This window comes from Zosterops lateralis (genome assembly GCF_965231275.1).
Source record: "Zosterops lateralis genome assembly, chromosome: Z".
Taxonomy (NCBI): Eukaryota; Metazoa; Chordata; class Aves; order Passeriformes; family Zosteropidae; genus Zosterops; species Zosterops lateralis.
In genome coordinates this window covers 31,771,393-31,789,294 of record NC_139800.1, presented here as the reverse complement: position 1 = coordinate 31,789,294, position 17,902 = coordinate 31,771,393, and the positions used below count along the sequence as shown (strand labels likewise).

The 17,902-nt window shown below is 36.8% G+C and overlaps 1 protein-coding gene across 6 annotated transcripts in view; it reads left to right on the top strand.

The window, feature by feature from the left end:
• The window catches only part of NFIB (nuclear factor I B), a 177,630-nt gene extending 161,889 nt beyond the window's left edge, over positions 1–15,741 (top strand). For all 6 annotated transcript variants that reach the window (XM_083884002.1, XM_083884001.1, XM_083884000.1 and 3 more), the window contains one exon: positions 9,126–15,741. In XM_083884002.1, the coding sequence (XP_083740128.1) occupies positions 9,126–9,143 (18 nt within the window). In that variant the 3' untranslated portion in view covers positions 9,144–15,741. The remainder of the gene's footprint in view (positions 1–9,125) is intronic.
• Positions 15,742–17,902: the final 2,161 nt, after the last annotated feature.

Below are 17,902 nucleotides of genomic sequence, written 5' to 3'. Positions count from 1 at the left end.
GGGCATAAACTGTGAAGAGAAAGGAAAAGTGGGGAAAATCATTTTTATGCGATGGTCAAGGAAACTTTGGTGGTGAATCAAAGCCTGCTCCATGATCTGTTGGCTGTTACAGACCACAGTGTTTTGCAGTTAACTCTCAGAATGCTGCCTGCCACTGTGGCCCTACCAAGCTACACAAGCACCGCCAGAAGAGCTTAGGCACAAATTCTGCCGTGGGCACTTCATTAGAGGCCTAGGCTATGCCACTTGCTCTTGGATTATGCACAGACTTAAAGGACAAGGAAACAAACAGTTCTGCATAAGCAGATGGCTTTTAGTTGTTGGGTTTTGAAATATGACATTCTTCAAATCCCACAAAAATGAGGAAATGAGGACCTAAGAAGAGAAATTTTACCTGTACAGGCTAAGAAGTAGTGAGCCTTTCTAACACTAAAACTAAAGTTTAAAAATGAGAATATATTGAAAAAGTAATTTTAACATGTTGGCAAAGATATATATCCCAGTCCAGACAAGTCTCCGCATCTCCATATGGTTTGATGAATGCTTGATTATGTGACTTCCTTAGATCTGCAGAGCTCATTTTGATTGTACTCAATCTCACCTTTTACATCAGGCTTTTGTGGTTAAGTATACAGATTTTTCAGTAGTATTAGTGACCTCAGGCAAGTGAAAAAGTTGGCAGTCCCTCAGTGTTAGCTGCCCTATCTCTTCAGATATCTCTACAGGTAGCAGAGATGGTCAGGTTGGAAGCTTTGTCATCAAACATTGTTGGTGAACCACACCTTGGAAGTTTGAGAAAAGTAAATGATGAAAACCTTCTGTTATTTCTGTGTTCTTTGTCTTATTAATAGTTGCCTGTCATACATCATGGTAGGTACAATACATAGATTTTAAAATTTATTTGTTTTGTCTTGTTTCCTTAGAAAATTATGGATCTTTTGGCATTTAAAGATTCAGGTATAAGACAGTAGTGGGCTGCATGCAAAGGCTGAACTTTGCAGAAAATAAGATAATATGAATAATACTAAACAAAAAGGACCTACAAGCCACAAAAACTTAGATCACTGATACACCATTTTCTACAAAACCAGAAGACTTACAGTGAACAGTGATAACAAAAAATAGATTAATAATCTGCATAGCTGAATTAAACATTCTAGTAGCTTTAAAGGAAATACATTAAACATTCAGAGAGCATCCAAAAAAAAAACCCCAAAAATTTGAAAAAACCCCATCCTAGTTATCTGGTGAAGTATTTAGAAGTAGTCATTTTTACTTTGTTCCTCGTACTCAAACAATCTACAGTTTTTGTTTGGGTTGGTTTGATTTTTTTCATTGTTACTTAGAACACTCATCTGTTCAACATCGTATTCTATCCTTATATGACTTTTTAGATTTATTGTAAATGTATTATCATTGTGTCTGCTGAACTTTCAGCACCATTTAAACACAGCAATAAAAATAGGTTCTCCTGTACTTTTATGACATTTAGGTAATTTTTTGGTGTTAATGTGAAAAAGATACTCAATACCATTAAAAAAGCCCTAAATCCTTGCATTTTTGGTAATGAGAGTTCTGTTTTCCTGGAGACAGAAGGTGAGGGAAAGCTGTGAAAATCTATAGGGCTCATTTAGAAAAATACAATCTCAGTCACTACGTGAGGGCAAGAGTGTATGCAAAAAGTACACTTGAAAATGAGCAAGAGTGACAAAAACTGAGGGTGTGTGTGTGAGGCTGATAGCATGAGTTTGATCCTAAATCTAAGCCACTCATTACACCATTGATGGTATTTCCAGTATAAATACTCATAAAAGCTGGCATGACGGGTCTCTCCTAGAACATGTGGAGAATTGGAAGTCTTCCACAGACTGTTAGCAACTTTTCATTCCAAAGTGTACATTTCAACTCAGCTATTGAGAAATGTATTTTTATTTATATTAATTCTTTTAACAATCATTCTGCATTAACAGTGTAACATTACCTTTACTGTATCCAGGCAAATAGACTAAGCTAGAATTTCATGCTTTCATTCTGTTATCTTGACACATCAGCATAGTACAACAGCTGGCTCATTCCTGGAGATGCTGAGGGGAGCTCTGTTCTCAGAGTGCTGAATTTCTTTCTCAGCTGTAGCTGTGGGGTATTCAGCATTCCAAGCATCATTACTCACCCCACCCCCACACTCATCCCCCCACCACCACTGTGCATTTATGATAACAGTGCTGATAAGGCAATCAAATGGGATAATCTGATTTGTGAAAGAAGTTGGATGGGAATTGAGAATGAGTGCATATTGCTTTTGTAGCACAATATCTTATACATGTTTGGTAATGAGAAAACATATAGCTAAAATTACACAGACAGCGGCGTGTCTGTGGAAGCATATTTGGACAAACATAGACACCTGTTCATACACTTTGACCTGTGTCCCTCCTTCATTCCTCTCCCCAGCAATGGAATAAAAGTACCATTTAATTACAATATAAAAAACAAGAAGGCTGAAGTTTCCTGATTGTAAAAATATTCACAGAGAAAAAAATCTAATGATTTCTTATCTTTATCAATTTAAATTACTAATTCTAATAGTTTTGTCCAAGTCTGTAATGCAGAAAGATGTGCAGAACATTGTTTCCTCCCCATCCAGGCAAATATCTTCTGAACACTTCCTAAGAAATTAGTTGTATTCAAGCCAGACTTGCATGCTGCCATCCCACAGGAAATGGGTCGGCAATCCATTAAAATGCCATTAGATAATCTAATTTGGAACTTAATCTCTAAATTAACCATGCTCCATACTTGAAGCATACTTGAGAGAAAGAAAAAAAGTTTATGTTTGAATCGATAGGGGAGCCGAAGCGTGAAGAAGGCTGTTTGTTTTTTCTGTAGCTGTGGTCACGTCTCAAGCCGTCTGGTAACCAGGAGAAACCAGACATGATGTAATTCCAGATTGAACATGAACTTCAGGGACTTAGAATGGGGGAACAATGGACCATAGGAATCAATAACGTCCATTTTCCACATGATTATGTTTGGAGCTTTAAGTTAAACTTTATGGGAAAAGCAACAAGAACTGCAGTGTGACCAAAATGAGTGAGTTGATGTAGAAGCAAGATGTTAAAATAAAGAAAACAACTGAAGTAATAATTTCTGAGCAGCACTGCAGATTCCAGCAGGATTAGAAAAGTTCTTGCTCTGCAGTGAACTGGTTCCCTGTTCTGAGATCTCTTTGTTCACTTAGGTGGGACAAACTTAATCTTATGTTTCCTGTCAGATGATTTTTGGCAGCTGCTAGGGAAGGAGGAGCATGTTATAGAGAATTCCCAAGTGCAAACTGTGTCTTTAACCCCTTGGTTACTCCAGCTTTCTACTTCTTTATCATCTTACCTCCAGTTGTTTCTTTTGAATCAGTAGAACTGATTTTTTCGGGTTATATTTGTTTGTTTGTTTGTTTGTTTGTTTGGTATAGTTAGGATTGTGTGCATTATTATTTAGTCATGCTAATTTTATAAACTTATAATTATTAAAAGCGCTAAGTTAAGCATTCTAATGATTTTAAATGGAAATGGGAAATGGGTAATGTTTGGTAAAAGAAAAAAGGTAGTGCAGGTGTGTAAATTTGGGAGTCAGTTTTTCAGAGGCAACCTGTGGACTCTTGTAACCAAGCGCATGTTCTCCATGGTTTGGCTTAACTTGGTCACAGCCTCCCCTGTGCAAGTGCATGTTTGAAACCTTCTGTTAGCCCTGTTCCTGCACCAAGTTTGAATGGTCCCAAGCACAACATGGACATGTGCCATTTCCCTGGGCCCTCTCTCTCTTGTGGGTATTCTTTGTTAATAGTGGGCTCTGCAGCCTCATCTGATCTTTGCATACCTTTTTGTGTTACACTGCCACAAAAAGAAGTCTGCAGGGAACAGAATAAATAGTATTCTTATAGGAGATTTCCCTTTTCCCTCCCGTGGGCATAAATCATATGTCTTTAACTCCTCCACATGCTGGGTGTTAGTATGTGCCTGCAAAACTGTAAAAGTCATCCTAAACTAACCTGAAATATGCTTAATACATCTCTTGAAACAAGTGCTCAACTTGGAGGTAAAATTTGGCACCTCCTTTGGGTGCCAGTTTAGAATGATAGCAGAAGTACCCCATTAAGTAGATGTTGTAGGTGGTTATTCTTTTGGCAGAAATGCAGAAGTGGGAACTTAGCTAGGGTACTGAGAGTAGAAAAATTGCATTTCCGAAGTTCTTATGATCCAAGTAATTTTAAATTATAAAAGTCTTGTATTTGTGTGGGCAAGCACTTACTACAGAGATAGATGTGCCTTGCTTGGTGGCTTACTATTGTCACTTCACTCAACATTGAAGGTATTTCTACCTTTTCCATCCAAAGACTGACTTTGCAGGATCTGCTCTACCTTCTGTAAGCTAGTGAGCTCATGTACATGATAGTAAAGCTGCAAGAAAGAAATAGTACTTTAGATGTCCTTTCCAAATTGTAAAATACTCTTACAGACTTCTGAAACTGTAAAAGAAAGAAGGTAGTAACTGGTGGAAAATAAGAATCTGGAAGACCTCCACATTTACTCAGGTCAGATTAGATTTATTTTTTATTGCATTTAGTTAATTGCTTAACATTATTATACTCTTTATGTTATTATAACCTCCAAAGTGGACTGTATATACATATAATGCAAGCACTACTTGTGGTCCATTCCAGTAATATTTTAATCAGAGGCTCTTGAAACAGCAATTATTATCTTTAAGAGGAAATCATGGCAGAAATCTTGATTCAATTAACATCTGGAAACTGTAATGGAAATTGTAATGGAGAATGTTAACCCTGTAGGATTTTCTTTTGCTGTTTTATTGCATTTGAATGGATAAATACATTATACTTCCTTTGGATAGAGAGGGAACTGATGACTGTGTAATATATCTGATAGTCTAGCTATGCTGAAAACTGCTACCAGTAGTGAAATTACTTAAAATTGTATTGTTTCAGGAAGGTGGTCCTGCAACAAAGATGGATGCAAATCTCACAACACCCTAATGGTGCTTCTCATGTAATTTTCTCAAAAAAAAAATACAGTTTTGAGCAGTTTTTTTAGATTTTTATGTTTCAATGGAAAGGCATTTCCATTATAACTTCTGTCAGCAAATGGATAAGTTTTCCTCAGGAGTAGTAAGCCAGAGTGTGAGGTAGACCTGCTTTATTCCACTCATACAACACAAAGACTTCTTATCTGAAGGAGATGCTATGTGGGCATCCTATTAACTCCTGCAAGGGCAAGCAGGTTGTCACTGTCCCAGGCAATGGAAAGAATTCTGGCTTCTCTGACTGAGGTACTTAGCGGACAGAGGCAGAGTATTGCCTCTGGTTTTGTGAAACCAAGTGCTGAATTTTAGCTAGTACTCATACCAACTGCTGGATGGTATAGTGAAAGGAAAGGTGTTCCCCCATTTCCTGCTTATATGGGCACCCAGGTGGAGTTTGCTTTGCAGCCAGAAGTAACTGTCATTCCTGCTAGGATGTTTTGCAGAAAAACCGTGGGTGGTTTCCAGGGCAGGAGCTAAGCTCTACAATACTTGGAGAGGTCCCTCCCAAGCAGGCTGGAGAAGGCTAACAGGGGGACTTTGCACTTCTGGGCAATTGGCTTGGCTTAATACTGGAGTGATGGGGTTCTACAGAACAGAGTGTGTTCTGTAGTAGAACAGAGCCACCTCATAGGGTGGTTGAAATTCCAACTAAATTTGCCATAAATGTAAAGAGAAGTCATGGGAATATTGGATAGACAGCCACACACATATAACTTAGCAAAGCCTGTGTTGTGTATTTGGTTATTTACAGTTGTGACCCAGCTGTTCTCAGAGCTCTGTACTGTTACTAAGGCTGTTTTCCTCAATAGCTTTCATTCTGCATTCTGTTTTTATTCCTTTGTCTGCAGTAAGCGTCTGGTGGCGATACCTGGACTAGGGTGGCCCGAGTTATATCCACCTGTATGTAGTATGATAACATTATTCTCTAAACTACAACCAGAACTCATCAAGCCTTGGAAATAATGGCTTAGGAAATGCCAGCAGAGGGTATGGGGCATTCTTCCCAGCTGACAGTGCCCAGTGTATGTGTTTAGACCAGGACTTCAGCCACCTCCACAGGTACAGAAGTGGTGGCTGTTCTGGTCCCACAGGTGCTCTGCTGCCTACAGCACTATCTCTGGCAGAAGGCTTGGTGTGAGCAGTACAAAGGGCTTTGAAACTCCTGGAGGATATACACAGTGTTAACAAGGGCAATGTATTTTCTCCCTCAAGATTCATAAGTAGTACTGACAAATTTCTTGCAGTCTGCATTTTTGTCATGATTATGATATAAGGTGGGAGGCTTGAAAAATTTAAATAAATACCTATAAACAACTGATAGGTTATATGTCAACAACAGTCATATTAGGAACTTGCTATAGCTTATTTTTATTGAGCAGTTTCCATAGAAATCAAGATCTCTGCCTGGTATTTGAAGTAGCAGATAAAAATTTCACTGCAAATAGTAATTTGCTTTTAGTCAGCATTGACTTGTTTCCTTCACCCACTGTAGTCACTAGAAGGCTGGCAACTTTAAAACAAAGCAAAAAGTCAAAACTGTATTTATCCAAACATTGAAGTGCACTATAAACCTTCAGAAAGATAACCTGGAGCCTGTGTGTTTAGCCTTTGCCACAGAATTTTTTTTAAGTAGAGTATTGACCTCAAACAAAATTTATATTCTTTGAGTTAGTGTTGTATTTTTTGAAGTCACTAAACAGTGTAAATCCTATGTAAGAGGACAGTGAAGAACTATGCATTGTAAAACATATATTCAGACAGATCCCAAGCAAACAAATCTGCTTGGCTCCTTATTTTTTTATTACTAGTTCTTATTTTTACAAATCCAGGTGCTTGGAAGCAATTTGCTTTGTGTCTGTTATTTCAGAATTTACTTCTTAGCATCACTGAAATCCAAAGAGGAAGGAAAAAAAAATGCATTTTAAAACAAATTGTGAAGGAAGATGAAGAATAAGTTGAAACTATTAAGCCTCTTAAATGAAATTCTGATATTGAATTTTTTTTTCTTTTTGGAACATATTCTTTTCATTATATTGTCTTGGAAAAATCTTTCATGCATAATAAAGCTTAAATCTTTGTGAGTGCTTCAAGATTTGTGGTGTAGCTGTGATTTAAAATTTTTAAATGGATTTTTATTTTTCTCCAATAGCAGATTTTTTTGCAATAGTCAATAGAATTAAAACAATAACAAAAAAATTGAACATATTAGCTGATCTTACATTTTGAAAACAGCAAAACTTTTTAATTTCTGAAAATGTTAAAACTGCAGATTTTTAGGTGTCCTTCAAGAATATATCAAATTTAAGAAGAAAACCCCAACAGCCTCAGTGAATAATATTTGTACATCAGGCATTAAAAACATTAATATATTAATATTTATTGTATTTTCTTCATGAAATAAGATTAGTCCTTCTCCTTTGGGAATATGGTGATCTACACAAGCAGGTCAGGAACTATTTCCACTTTTTGTGTGTAAAACATTGCATCTGAAATTAATTTCTAGGAGTTAAAGTAGTAAATTAGCAGGTTTAGAGAGGTAAGTATTTTTAAACAGAAGTAAATGACAGAAGCTCTTTGTATTTTTTTAATATGAAATACCTAAGAAATACGTCCCTTGGACCTCACAAAATAAGTTGACCAATTTTCAGCAACTGAAATGATCACTAAAGGCTGCCAAATGAAATGTAATTATGTCATGAACATTTGAAATAGGTAAAAAAGTTTAATTATCCTCTTTATACCTAATGCCACAAAAGCACATCAACTTGTCCAGGGAGAGAGCAGTGAAGAAATGGGACAAAAGATATAGAGGGAAAAAAACTTTTTGCCTCCACAATACACATGTTGAAGGGTTTCAGATGTGTAATCAGGAAGCTCATTAACCTAATCCCAAAATATAATTCCAAGTAAGCACTTATGTTGTGATGAACACTAGAAAAGCTCACATACAATGAAATGCAGAGGAAGGGTGTATTGCATGTTGTATGTCCAGTGTTGGTATTACCTCTTTGGCAATGATGTTGACTTAATGATGCTGTTTTTCTTCTGAATAAATGTGACAAAACTTTCTTTGAAGTCACAGAATCATATAGCTTAGGATAGTCTCGTTTGGACTTCTGGGTTGCCAGAACTGTATCTGAGGAAAGGGCTGCTCAGGCTGCTGGGTACTGAATACCAGCAGCTTAGATGTGTCTTTGAGTATCCATCTTGCAAGTACTGCTGATTGGTGCCTGGTGAACCTGTGAATGCCACTGTGACTTCAGCTCCTTAATGGCAGAGTTCTTTTGAAATGATGACTTAAGTTTCTAAGTCATTGGATTGTCCTTGAAAATATTTTCTTTTTCAGAGATTTGTTGAAAAAAATATGGTATTTGCTGTTACACTCACGGCTACCCTTGGCTGCAAGTTGTTTCGATGATTGGATCCTTTGTTAGCCGGTGTTTCTGACACTGACATTCTTAGGGAAATATTAGGACATAAAAAGTCCCCTGTTCTTATGGGCATCTATGCATCTCAGAAGCATGTCTTGAGAGGGTGACAAGATAAATTGCTCTGTTGTAAGAGGAAATCTCACAGGATGCTGAACCACTGAATCTTTATACTATATTCTTGAAAAAAGAACATCTGTACCCTGTGGTATATTTCACATTTCACTTAAATGACATCCATCACACTATATAGTGTCACTTGCCTGGTTTAGTTGTGTCTGCTCTATATATTTGCATCTGACATTTTGGGGGAGTTTTCATAAACAAACAGATCACTTAGTGTAACTCAGGAATCATACAACTTGCTGCTGAGTTCAACACAATTATTTTTCTTTCAAACAACTCATATTTTCATAAAGAAAACTTGGACGTAGAATCTCAAGTTACATTCACAAATTTTGTTTCCAGTTTTATCTTACGTAGTGCTATTATTAGTGAATATTAGCTGGACCTTGATTTGAATTCATTGTATACATGTTTAATTTATGTTTTTTTCTCTCTCTCTCTTTGTCTCCCTCCTTGTCTCTTTCCCCTTTTCAACAGTCCTGGTACCTGGGCTAGCTTGGTTCCTTTCCAAGTATCAAATAGGACACCGATCCTGCCGACAAATGTCCCAAATTATGGTTTGAACATAATTGGAGAGCCTTTCCTTCAAGCAGAAACAAGCAACTGAGGGAAACAAAATTAAAAGCAAAATTTAAAAAAATTTAAAAAAAAAAAAAAAAAAAAAGAAAAAGAAAAAAGAAAAGAAGACAGTATGAGAAAAGAACCTGAAGAAAGAAGAACAAAAATAGACCAGCAATTGCAGCTCTTACAATCACTAATTTTCTTATGGTTGAAACTGAAATGATATACAAAGGGTCGATGAGATTTCACTGATGGGTAGAATGCAGCTCCTCCTAAGTAGCCTTTGTTATATGAAGTCCGCTGGGAAATAGATGTTCTGTCTCTGACAATATATTTTAACTGACTTTCTAGATGCCTTAATATTTGCATGATAAGCTAGTTATATTGGTTTAGTATTCTTGTTGTTTACGCATGAGATCACTATTCCTGGTTATCTCACAAAACAAAGGCTAGGCAGCAACAGCAGAGCTGCAGGAGGATGAGGGCCGTGAGCCAGCCATTTTCTCAACAGTCTGATTTCTAAATGTTTTAAAAATAAGCTCTGTAGCCTTTAGTTATCAGTATGGATTTATTAAACTTTGGCCCTTAATTCAGCCTTTTTCTAGTGTGTTATGCGGTTTGAAATCTTGAATCAGTATGAACACACAGGCTCTATGGAAGAAATGCCTCTATGCAGGTAAAAGTGTTACCTTCTCATGCAACAGTAAAAAAAGAAAAGGAAAAAAGTGACATTTTCCCCACTAAAGAAACACTTACAGAGGCAAGTGCAATTTAAAAATCATATGTAAGAGGTCATCACTATAAGTCCTTCAGCCCTTGGACTCTAAATTGAGGGGATTAAAAATAAAAATAAAAAATTAGTTTGAACAAACTTATTTTTCTCCTCAGTTTTTGAGGGCATTAAAAGGCATTAAGTCAAGACAAATCACATCCTTGAGAATAAGAAATCAGTGGAAACACAGCACTTATGTTGGTTTAGCTGCTGCCTCCACAGAGGGGTAGGATTTATTTATTTAAAGTTACTTGTTGCATCAAAAACCCATAGGGTTTATATGTTTCTGTAAAATCTACATCATAGAGACAAAGACATAGGCAAATCCATGTCACAAGGGCAAAGCTTTCCGTTTACAAACTGGTAATACCAGGATGGGGATATGTTGTATTTAAATAATGCACTCTTAATGTAAGTCTAATTACAGGGTGCTGTAAACTTGCATGGTGCTTTCAGAAGTTAGCCTTGTTCAACAATTTTCACATATTGACAGAAATATAATGTGCATGGGCAGACATTTTGCCTCTATGTCTCTTTAAAAATTTAAAATACTCTTTCCAGTAATCCTAATTTGCACGAAGATATAATGTCCACATTACGTGCCTTGCCTTGAAATCTAAAAAATGGAAAAAAACAAAAAAAGAAAAAAAACTACAAAAAAATTGACATCACTACTCTTGTTTTGCTGCATTTATTATAATTTTAAATCTTTACCATTTTTATGACAAAATATTTTGTACTCCAGATGCGAAAAATGTGTGACATCGTGGATTTTTTAGACAGTTATACCTGTATCTCACATTTATAAAGCATATCATGGCTGTGTATAGTTGCCGCTTAAGAATTGTAATCGACCAGCAATATTTTCAGTATTTTGGTGTTTTTTCTATTAACCTTTCATGTTTTTCATCTTCCAATTAATATTGGGGGGAGGGGATACAAATTTATATGAATTATGCAATACCAAGTTTTGCCTATGTAGGTAGTGCTTTTAGCTGTATTGGTTATTATAGGTAAGTACACAGATTTAAAAAAAAAATAATGTATGCTTTTTTTGTTTGTTTTAATTGACCAAAGTGGGTACTGCTATTTTTGCAGTGTGATGAGGTCCTTTTCTGTACTGAGAGGTGGACAGGGGATTTTTTTTTTTATACATACATATATATATATTCTGGGGTTGGGGGGAGGATTTTTAACACTTTACAGTGTAGCTGTGAAGCAGTGCACCCTTAGCCAGGCAAGGGCTGCAAAGCAACTGTTCTGCCTACTGTGACAAACTTTCAAATCGGTTCCCTCTTTTTAACTTCCCACCTGGGGTGCAAGCTGAAATCATTTCTGGATTTAAAAATAAATAATGAATTCTGTTGGAGGCAGACTTGACTTGAGGAAATTGTTTTCCTTCAAGGTTTTTTTTTCATGAGAAAGAGAGACAGACAGAGAAAGAGGTCAAGACCCACAGTGAGATGAAGCCTTTTCCATTCTGGCAAAGATAGTGCATCCTGAAGTGTTCATGTTAGAAGTTGTTTTTCACTCAGAATGACAAAGACATTCACTTTGTCTAGGAAATGCAAGTACAGGGCCAAAATCTTTGCTGGCATAATTCCACTGACTCCAATTCCAGTGGACTCTGGAGCTGCTCAAGCAGAGAATTTTCCCCCTTCAACCTGCTTGGTTTTTTTTCCTGTACATATATTTTTTTATATTCCACTCCCCTCTCATCCCACCAAGTTTCAGCATTTGAATTACAATTTTCAGCCTGCTTGGCTATGTCAGAAGTTTGCAGTCTTCTCATTGAGCAGATCAGATGGAGACCTCTGGGGTGTAGCAGGGAAGGAGTTTCTTTATGCAAGGAATTAGACCATAGTGGAAATAAAAGTGCATTTCCATAAAATCCAATTTTGCAGACCACTAGTAAACCTATCTCTGGTGACCTCTTACACAAAAGTGAACTTTGCAAGTATGGCTCAACACAGGGTGAAGTTTTTTTTAAAGCCCAGTCTTCTATTAGGGTGAAAGCAGAGGAGAAAATAGTCCTGTGGATGGGAAAATTCATCCCTTTGCAGTGTCTCTGTGTTTTAGAGGTTTTCCTGGAGCAGTCCCAGGATCATATCTCCAGCAACAGCCACCCCAATGAGCACTGGTCAGGGATGCACCACCATCAATCCCTTCTGGCTCCAGCTGTGGTTAAGAGGAGCAGTGGTGGCACACCCCCATGTCTCCAGGAGGAGAGAGGGTGTAGGCAGAGCTTGAATGGCTACAGAGATGGGAATTGTAGAAAAATAAACCTTTGAGATTTAGCTAAACTGAAAAAAAAAAAAAAAATAAAAGGATAAGATGCAAAGAGAAATGTGAGGTTCTTTGGTTCCTTTTCAGAACCTTGTAATAAGTCAATTTGTTTGCTAAACACATGGCAAAGTCTGCTTCACCCAAGCACAGCATACCTCAGGCTCTGGCCTGGTAAAACAAAGTATGTGTTGTCCTTTACACATGTCATGATACACAGCAGTTTGGGAGCAGAGCTGTGCTGGGGGCATGCCCTTGATTAGTTCCATTAACAAGGTGTTCCCTGAAAGCTTTTAATTGCACATTGAGACAAAACTGGAACAAGTTCTGGCTTCAACATGAAATATCCAGAATGGTAATTGCCCTTTGTAGGAAGCTAGCTTAACAGAGTTGTTTTGGTTTGGTTTTTTTTGGATCTCTGGCCTCCCGTATGAAAAAAAGGTGAGCTTAAAGATGCAATTTTTTTAGGGAAGTAAACTCCTCCTTTAAATAGGGTTATTCAGCAGCTGTGGGTTTCTGTCACCTGCCTCTCTAATAGAAATGCCTGCTTGGAAGATAATGAACTTTTCATTTACTGTATGTTTGGTTTTAGGTTGGCTTTGTTGGTTGGTTTTTTTTTTTAAGCTCAGCAGTCAAAAGGTTAAGATAAGATTGAGAACTCAAATCCAGTCTCTGGCCTCCTCCTTCACCAGGAAGTGTATTCTGACTAAATTGAGCCACCCCGTTCTATGTGCACTGTTCTGCCTTTATTAAGTTGCTTTGCAGCCTTGGCCTCATGGCTGTGCCACTGAAGTGTGTTTCCCCTGGAGTGACATGAACGCTTGAGGCTTGACTAAGGAAAAAAAAAAGGCAGTGAAGGAGACTGTACATAAAGACATGGCAAAAATATTAATTATAGCAATATAGTTGTGGGGTGATGTTCAGGTGGGCAGCTCCATTGAAAATATGTGAATGAGTTTGTGAAGCTGCAAGTAGCAAGAAGAAAGGATGATCTTCTGAATAAACCGCCTACCTTGTAGACAGTAATTTGTACACTGTATAGTTTTGTTATGAATTTTTTTTTAATTAAAATACCCTTGTTTGTAAAGCTAACTTTTTAACAATTATAATGGAAATGTGTTTCCATTTTTAAACAAAAATATTCTTTGTTTAGAAACTGGACTTGGGTTAAAACTCTCCAGTTTCTTAATTTATGTATTAAAAAAAAAAAAATCTGTCCATGTTAGGAGTTATTTCGCAGATTCCTATGCTTGAAAAGCATAGGCTACTAATCCTTTAAAATGTAAATGGAGAAAAGTTATATTTTATGAAGGTTATTTTGTTGTATTTAGTAATGGAAAAGTTGGTTTTCAGAGCATTTCAAAATGTTGGAAGCACCACTGTCTTTTTTATTAGTATATATGGCCTTTAGCAAAAGTTTTTGTGATTGTTACATGATGGTATTTAAGATTAGATTCACAGAGCTATTCAGGATAGGCAGAGAGCTAAAACAGTACTTAAGTCTCACACAGCTGTGTCCTCAGGGAGCAGAATTTTGGATTTGCAACTTGTAGCTTCATAAGGACTTAATGAAAGAGATTGCACAAAGACATCTGTGACACCGGAGTGTGTTTGTACCTAAACCTAAATTATATGTACTGTGTGAGATTATGAAGGCTGCAGAAAGTTATCCCATATTCAGTGTACAGTTTTCACTTTTAGTGAAAAAACTCTCTAATGTTGCTGGCAGTAAGGCCCTAAGCATGACATCCTTTATGGTTTACATGATCCTGTCAAGGTTTTTGTTAATGTTAACCAGCTGTATGCTCCTGGATTTTTTTATTTTTTATTGTGTTTCTATAGAAAACTCTTGGAAAAAAACCAAGTAAAATCCCATGCCAGCTAATCAAGTTAAACAGGAAAGGCTCAAAGCTGAATGTTCTTCTCCATGCTGAAGGAGCCGAAAACTGCCTCCTTCTTACTTGCACTTTCTGCTAGTTCCCCAGTTTTATTAATTCCTCAAAATTGTGTGGGTGTGGTGGAGCACTGCAGTTGGAGGATAACATGGACCACTGATTTTGCCCTTTAACCCTGCACAATGACTTTTGCATCAGCCAAACTTATTGCCATGACAACTCTTTGTACTGTTTCCATGCCACAGCTCTGTTGGTCACATTGTCAATAGTAAAGGGGACAAGTTGGAGACGGTCAATTTTTACTTTTTTTTTGTTGCAATTTTTTCTTCAATGGTTGTAAGTAGTTGTTTGGTTTTTTTATGATAAAAGGGTTCACTAGTTAGTACTCTTTAGAAATATCTGTGTGTTGCAATTCAAATGTATGTTGAATTTGTGAAAACGGCTTCAGTGCCACTAGCATAATGATATCCTAGAATAAGCCTTTGATACTTTCATTGCATGATACCGTAACAGTAAAACAAAAGGTGGCCTAAATAAATGGAGAGCAGTATGAGCTAGTGACACTAAAGCCAGTCTTTGTATTACTGTATTTTTGACAGAATGATTTTGAAAACTGTGCTACAGGGACTGATGTGGCAAATGTATCTCTATATGCAGAAGGAAGTTTTTTAAGAAGTATGGCTTATTATGCATTTTTCATTGAGGGCATTGAAGTTGCATGGACTGATAGAAGTTGATGCAAAATGAGAAAGAAACAAAAACCAGCAAAATGTTTACCAAAAAACTCAAACAAATGAGCAGTGCCTGTTCAATTTCACAGTCTCTGTTGAGTTCAGTTGTAAATATGTTTCAGATAACATTTTCTTCAAAAATAATCTCTACAACATTGTAGAATGTGAGGGGTTCCTCAATCCCAGGCATAGGCTTCTCAAGAGCGCATTAGATTATGTCTTCATCGAGCTGTTAATTTGTGCTTATATCATATAGAATTTTTAGTAATCTGGGAAGAGGCACCCCATCTCAATGATATTTCTCTGAGAAAAACTTTTGTAGGGCTGTGTGTTTCTTTAGATACATTTAGTACAACTGTAGGTGACAAGTAGTCAGTTATTGCTTGCTAGCTACATACCAGGGTTGATCCATTTTAAAACTTTTGGCATTTTTTCCCATACTGTAGGTCATAAATCCTGAAGGTTACATTTTAATTAAAAAGGAGGTGCGTGCAGAGTTTTTGTGTAATGAACCTTCACTAGTAGGATGCATTACAGTACAACTACTTAATTTTGGAATTCGGGCCCTCTGGCATTAGACCTGATTTTAGCCTAAGTGTTAACAAAGGTTTTTATTGTGCCTGGTTGGAGGATAAAGTGTTCTTTCTGGTACTTTTTTTTTTTTAGGTTACAAATGAACTCAACTGCCACAAGTTTTAAACTGGTGTAAATCAAGCTTGACTTAATGTGATTGTTACTGTTATATCCAGCCTATACTGCTAGCAGCTGCTCATACTGCAGTCAATTACTGGAAGCGGATATATTTCCTATGCAAAAACTGTTTAAACAATAAAAATGAGCTATGCTACAGACCTGGCCTTACGTTTTCTTTTCTGTCTCTAAGAGTCATAATTGGTAATATCTTAGAAACGAAAACTTTGTAGCCAAACAGCATGGCACAACTTATGGAGTTCTGTGTATACCTAGTTTAGATTTAAGATATTTGCTTGTGCACATTTGGGCTTAGTTTACACTAAAAAAGGAGGAGAACAAGAACAAAAGGAGATACAATCAGGTAACCAGCTCAACTTAAGTTTTACATTTGGTTTTCATCATCATGTTCAACCAATCCTAGTAATTATACAGGTGATCTTGGTGCCAAACTGATTTTTTGCTTTTATATATTCTTCACATATATTAATAGCTCTGCAGCTGATTATTGTATAACTATATAGATTCATACTAGTAGTTTCCTATACAGTTTAACAGAAAGACAAACCACATTCCTAGGCCCCTATCCTATCGTGCTTTTTCTGAGAGTGAAGGTAGAGACACTCTCCCATAAACAACTAACGAGGAAAGGGGGCTTCAGGAAAGGGTAGGACGAAAAGAGGGAATTATCTCAACAGCTGTGTTTCTGACTGGAGATTCTTGTCAATTATGCTAATTTAGTAAACTTATAAAACTGTACTTGCTCTATATCACATGTGCATTTTGGTATATTTTTGGCATGTATTTCAGTGGGTTTGTGCACCTGAGGGGACCCTTCATAAAAGGTAGCTGCATTTTTACCATCTAATATATATAATATATTAAATAGATGTATAATATGTAGATATATATTATATATTATAGATACATATTATAGATATATAATATGCATCTGACTCATGTTTTTAGGGACCAGAAAAAGGGATCCATCTGAACTGCATCTCCTGTGATGTGAGATTAGGCATGATAGAAAAAAGGTTAGGAAACCTCTGTTTTGTTTTAATGTTATTGATTTGTGACAGATAGTCAATCTTTGATTTCTTAACTGTCTTCATGATTACATTTTTGTTAAATAAAGATCCAATATTCCCAAAATTCCTCCTGAAACCAGAAATCTTTATCTTGGGTCAAGATCTTTCAAGTCTACAAAAGAATTCTTTTTCAGAAGTGTGAATTAGATGCATATATGGCATGTTTTGTTCAGTTCATGTTCTGTGAAATAAAAAGTTTTCTTCTTAGACCACTTGGATTCAATAAACCATTACCAACAGTTGACAAGTAACATGAATATGGTCAAAAGACTGGTGGGATAATAGTGCAAAGATTTAAACTGGATTATATATAAACCATCAAATTTTGCCCCACAGTGAAGTGAAACAGCTGTCTATATACTTAGATAAAATTATTCTTCAGTTTCTAGACCATAAGCTTTGTCCAATTGCAATGAGTAGTGTGAAAAATATAAAATGGTGGTTTTTTTCTATTTTTTCTCTGCTGGTTTGTTAATACAAACCAGTTTATTAAATCCACTAAATTTTCTGTGAGAGGCTCTTTTTTGTGTGTGTGTCTTACCAAAACAAATTGTTATGCATGAAAATGTAGGAAATTCAAATGGTTATTCCTGCTGGAGTTTCAGTGAATGCTGCCATTTGGCCATGACTTGAAGACTATGTTAAGGCCCTCAGGTTTCATGTTTAAAGCTCCGAACCAGAAAACTTCCTTGAATAATCCAGAGACAATTAAGTTCAGTCTTGCCTCCCTTTTCTGGTAAAAAAATGCCCTACTTCTCCATCCGCTCTTCAGGCCACTGCAAAGCATGCGACTGATGAAGCCTGCAGCAGTCCTGCCTGACTTTGATCCCCGACTCTGCTCATGCCAGCTGTATGGTGGCACTGACAAAAATAGCTGGAAAGAGAATAGCTGCCTGACACTGTCACTGCCACAGCCAGGGCTGCAATGCCATGTTCAAGATACACAAGACATTGTCCTAGAGCACCAATAAGAAAGCAGGAAGGAGAGAATGCAAAGCATGTCATGCAACTTTGTGGCGATTCAAAAAGGGGAACACTTCTGGTTCTGGCCTTTCTGCTTTCCCATTTTTAAGATTTTTGAGAATAAATTGACAAACAGTATTTTTTTTCCCCCCAAGCCTAGTTATTTTTGTGTATTTTCACTTGAGCTTAAAAATTAAAATTGAAAAATAACATAAATCTTGACACCAGGTCCAAACACATGCACAAGCAACAAAGTACATGTCTGCAG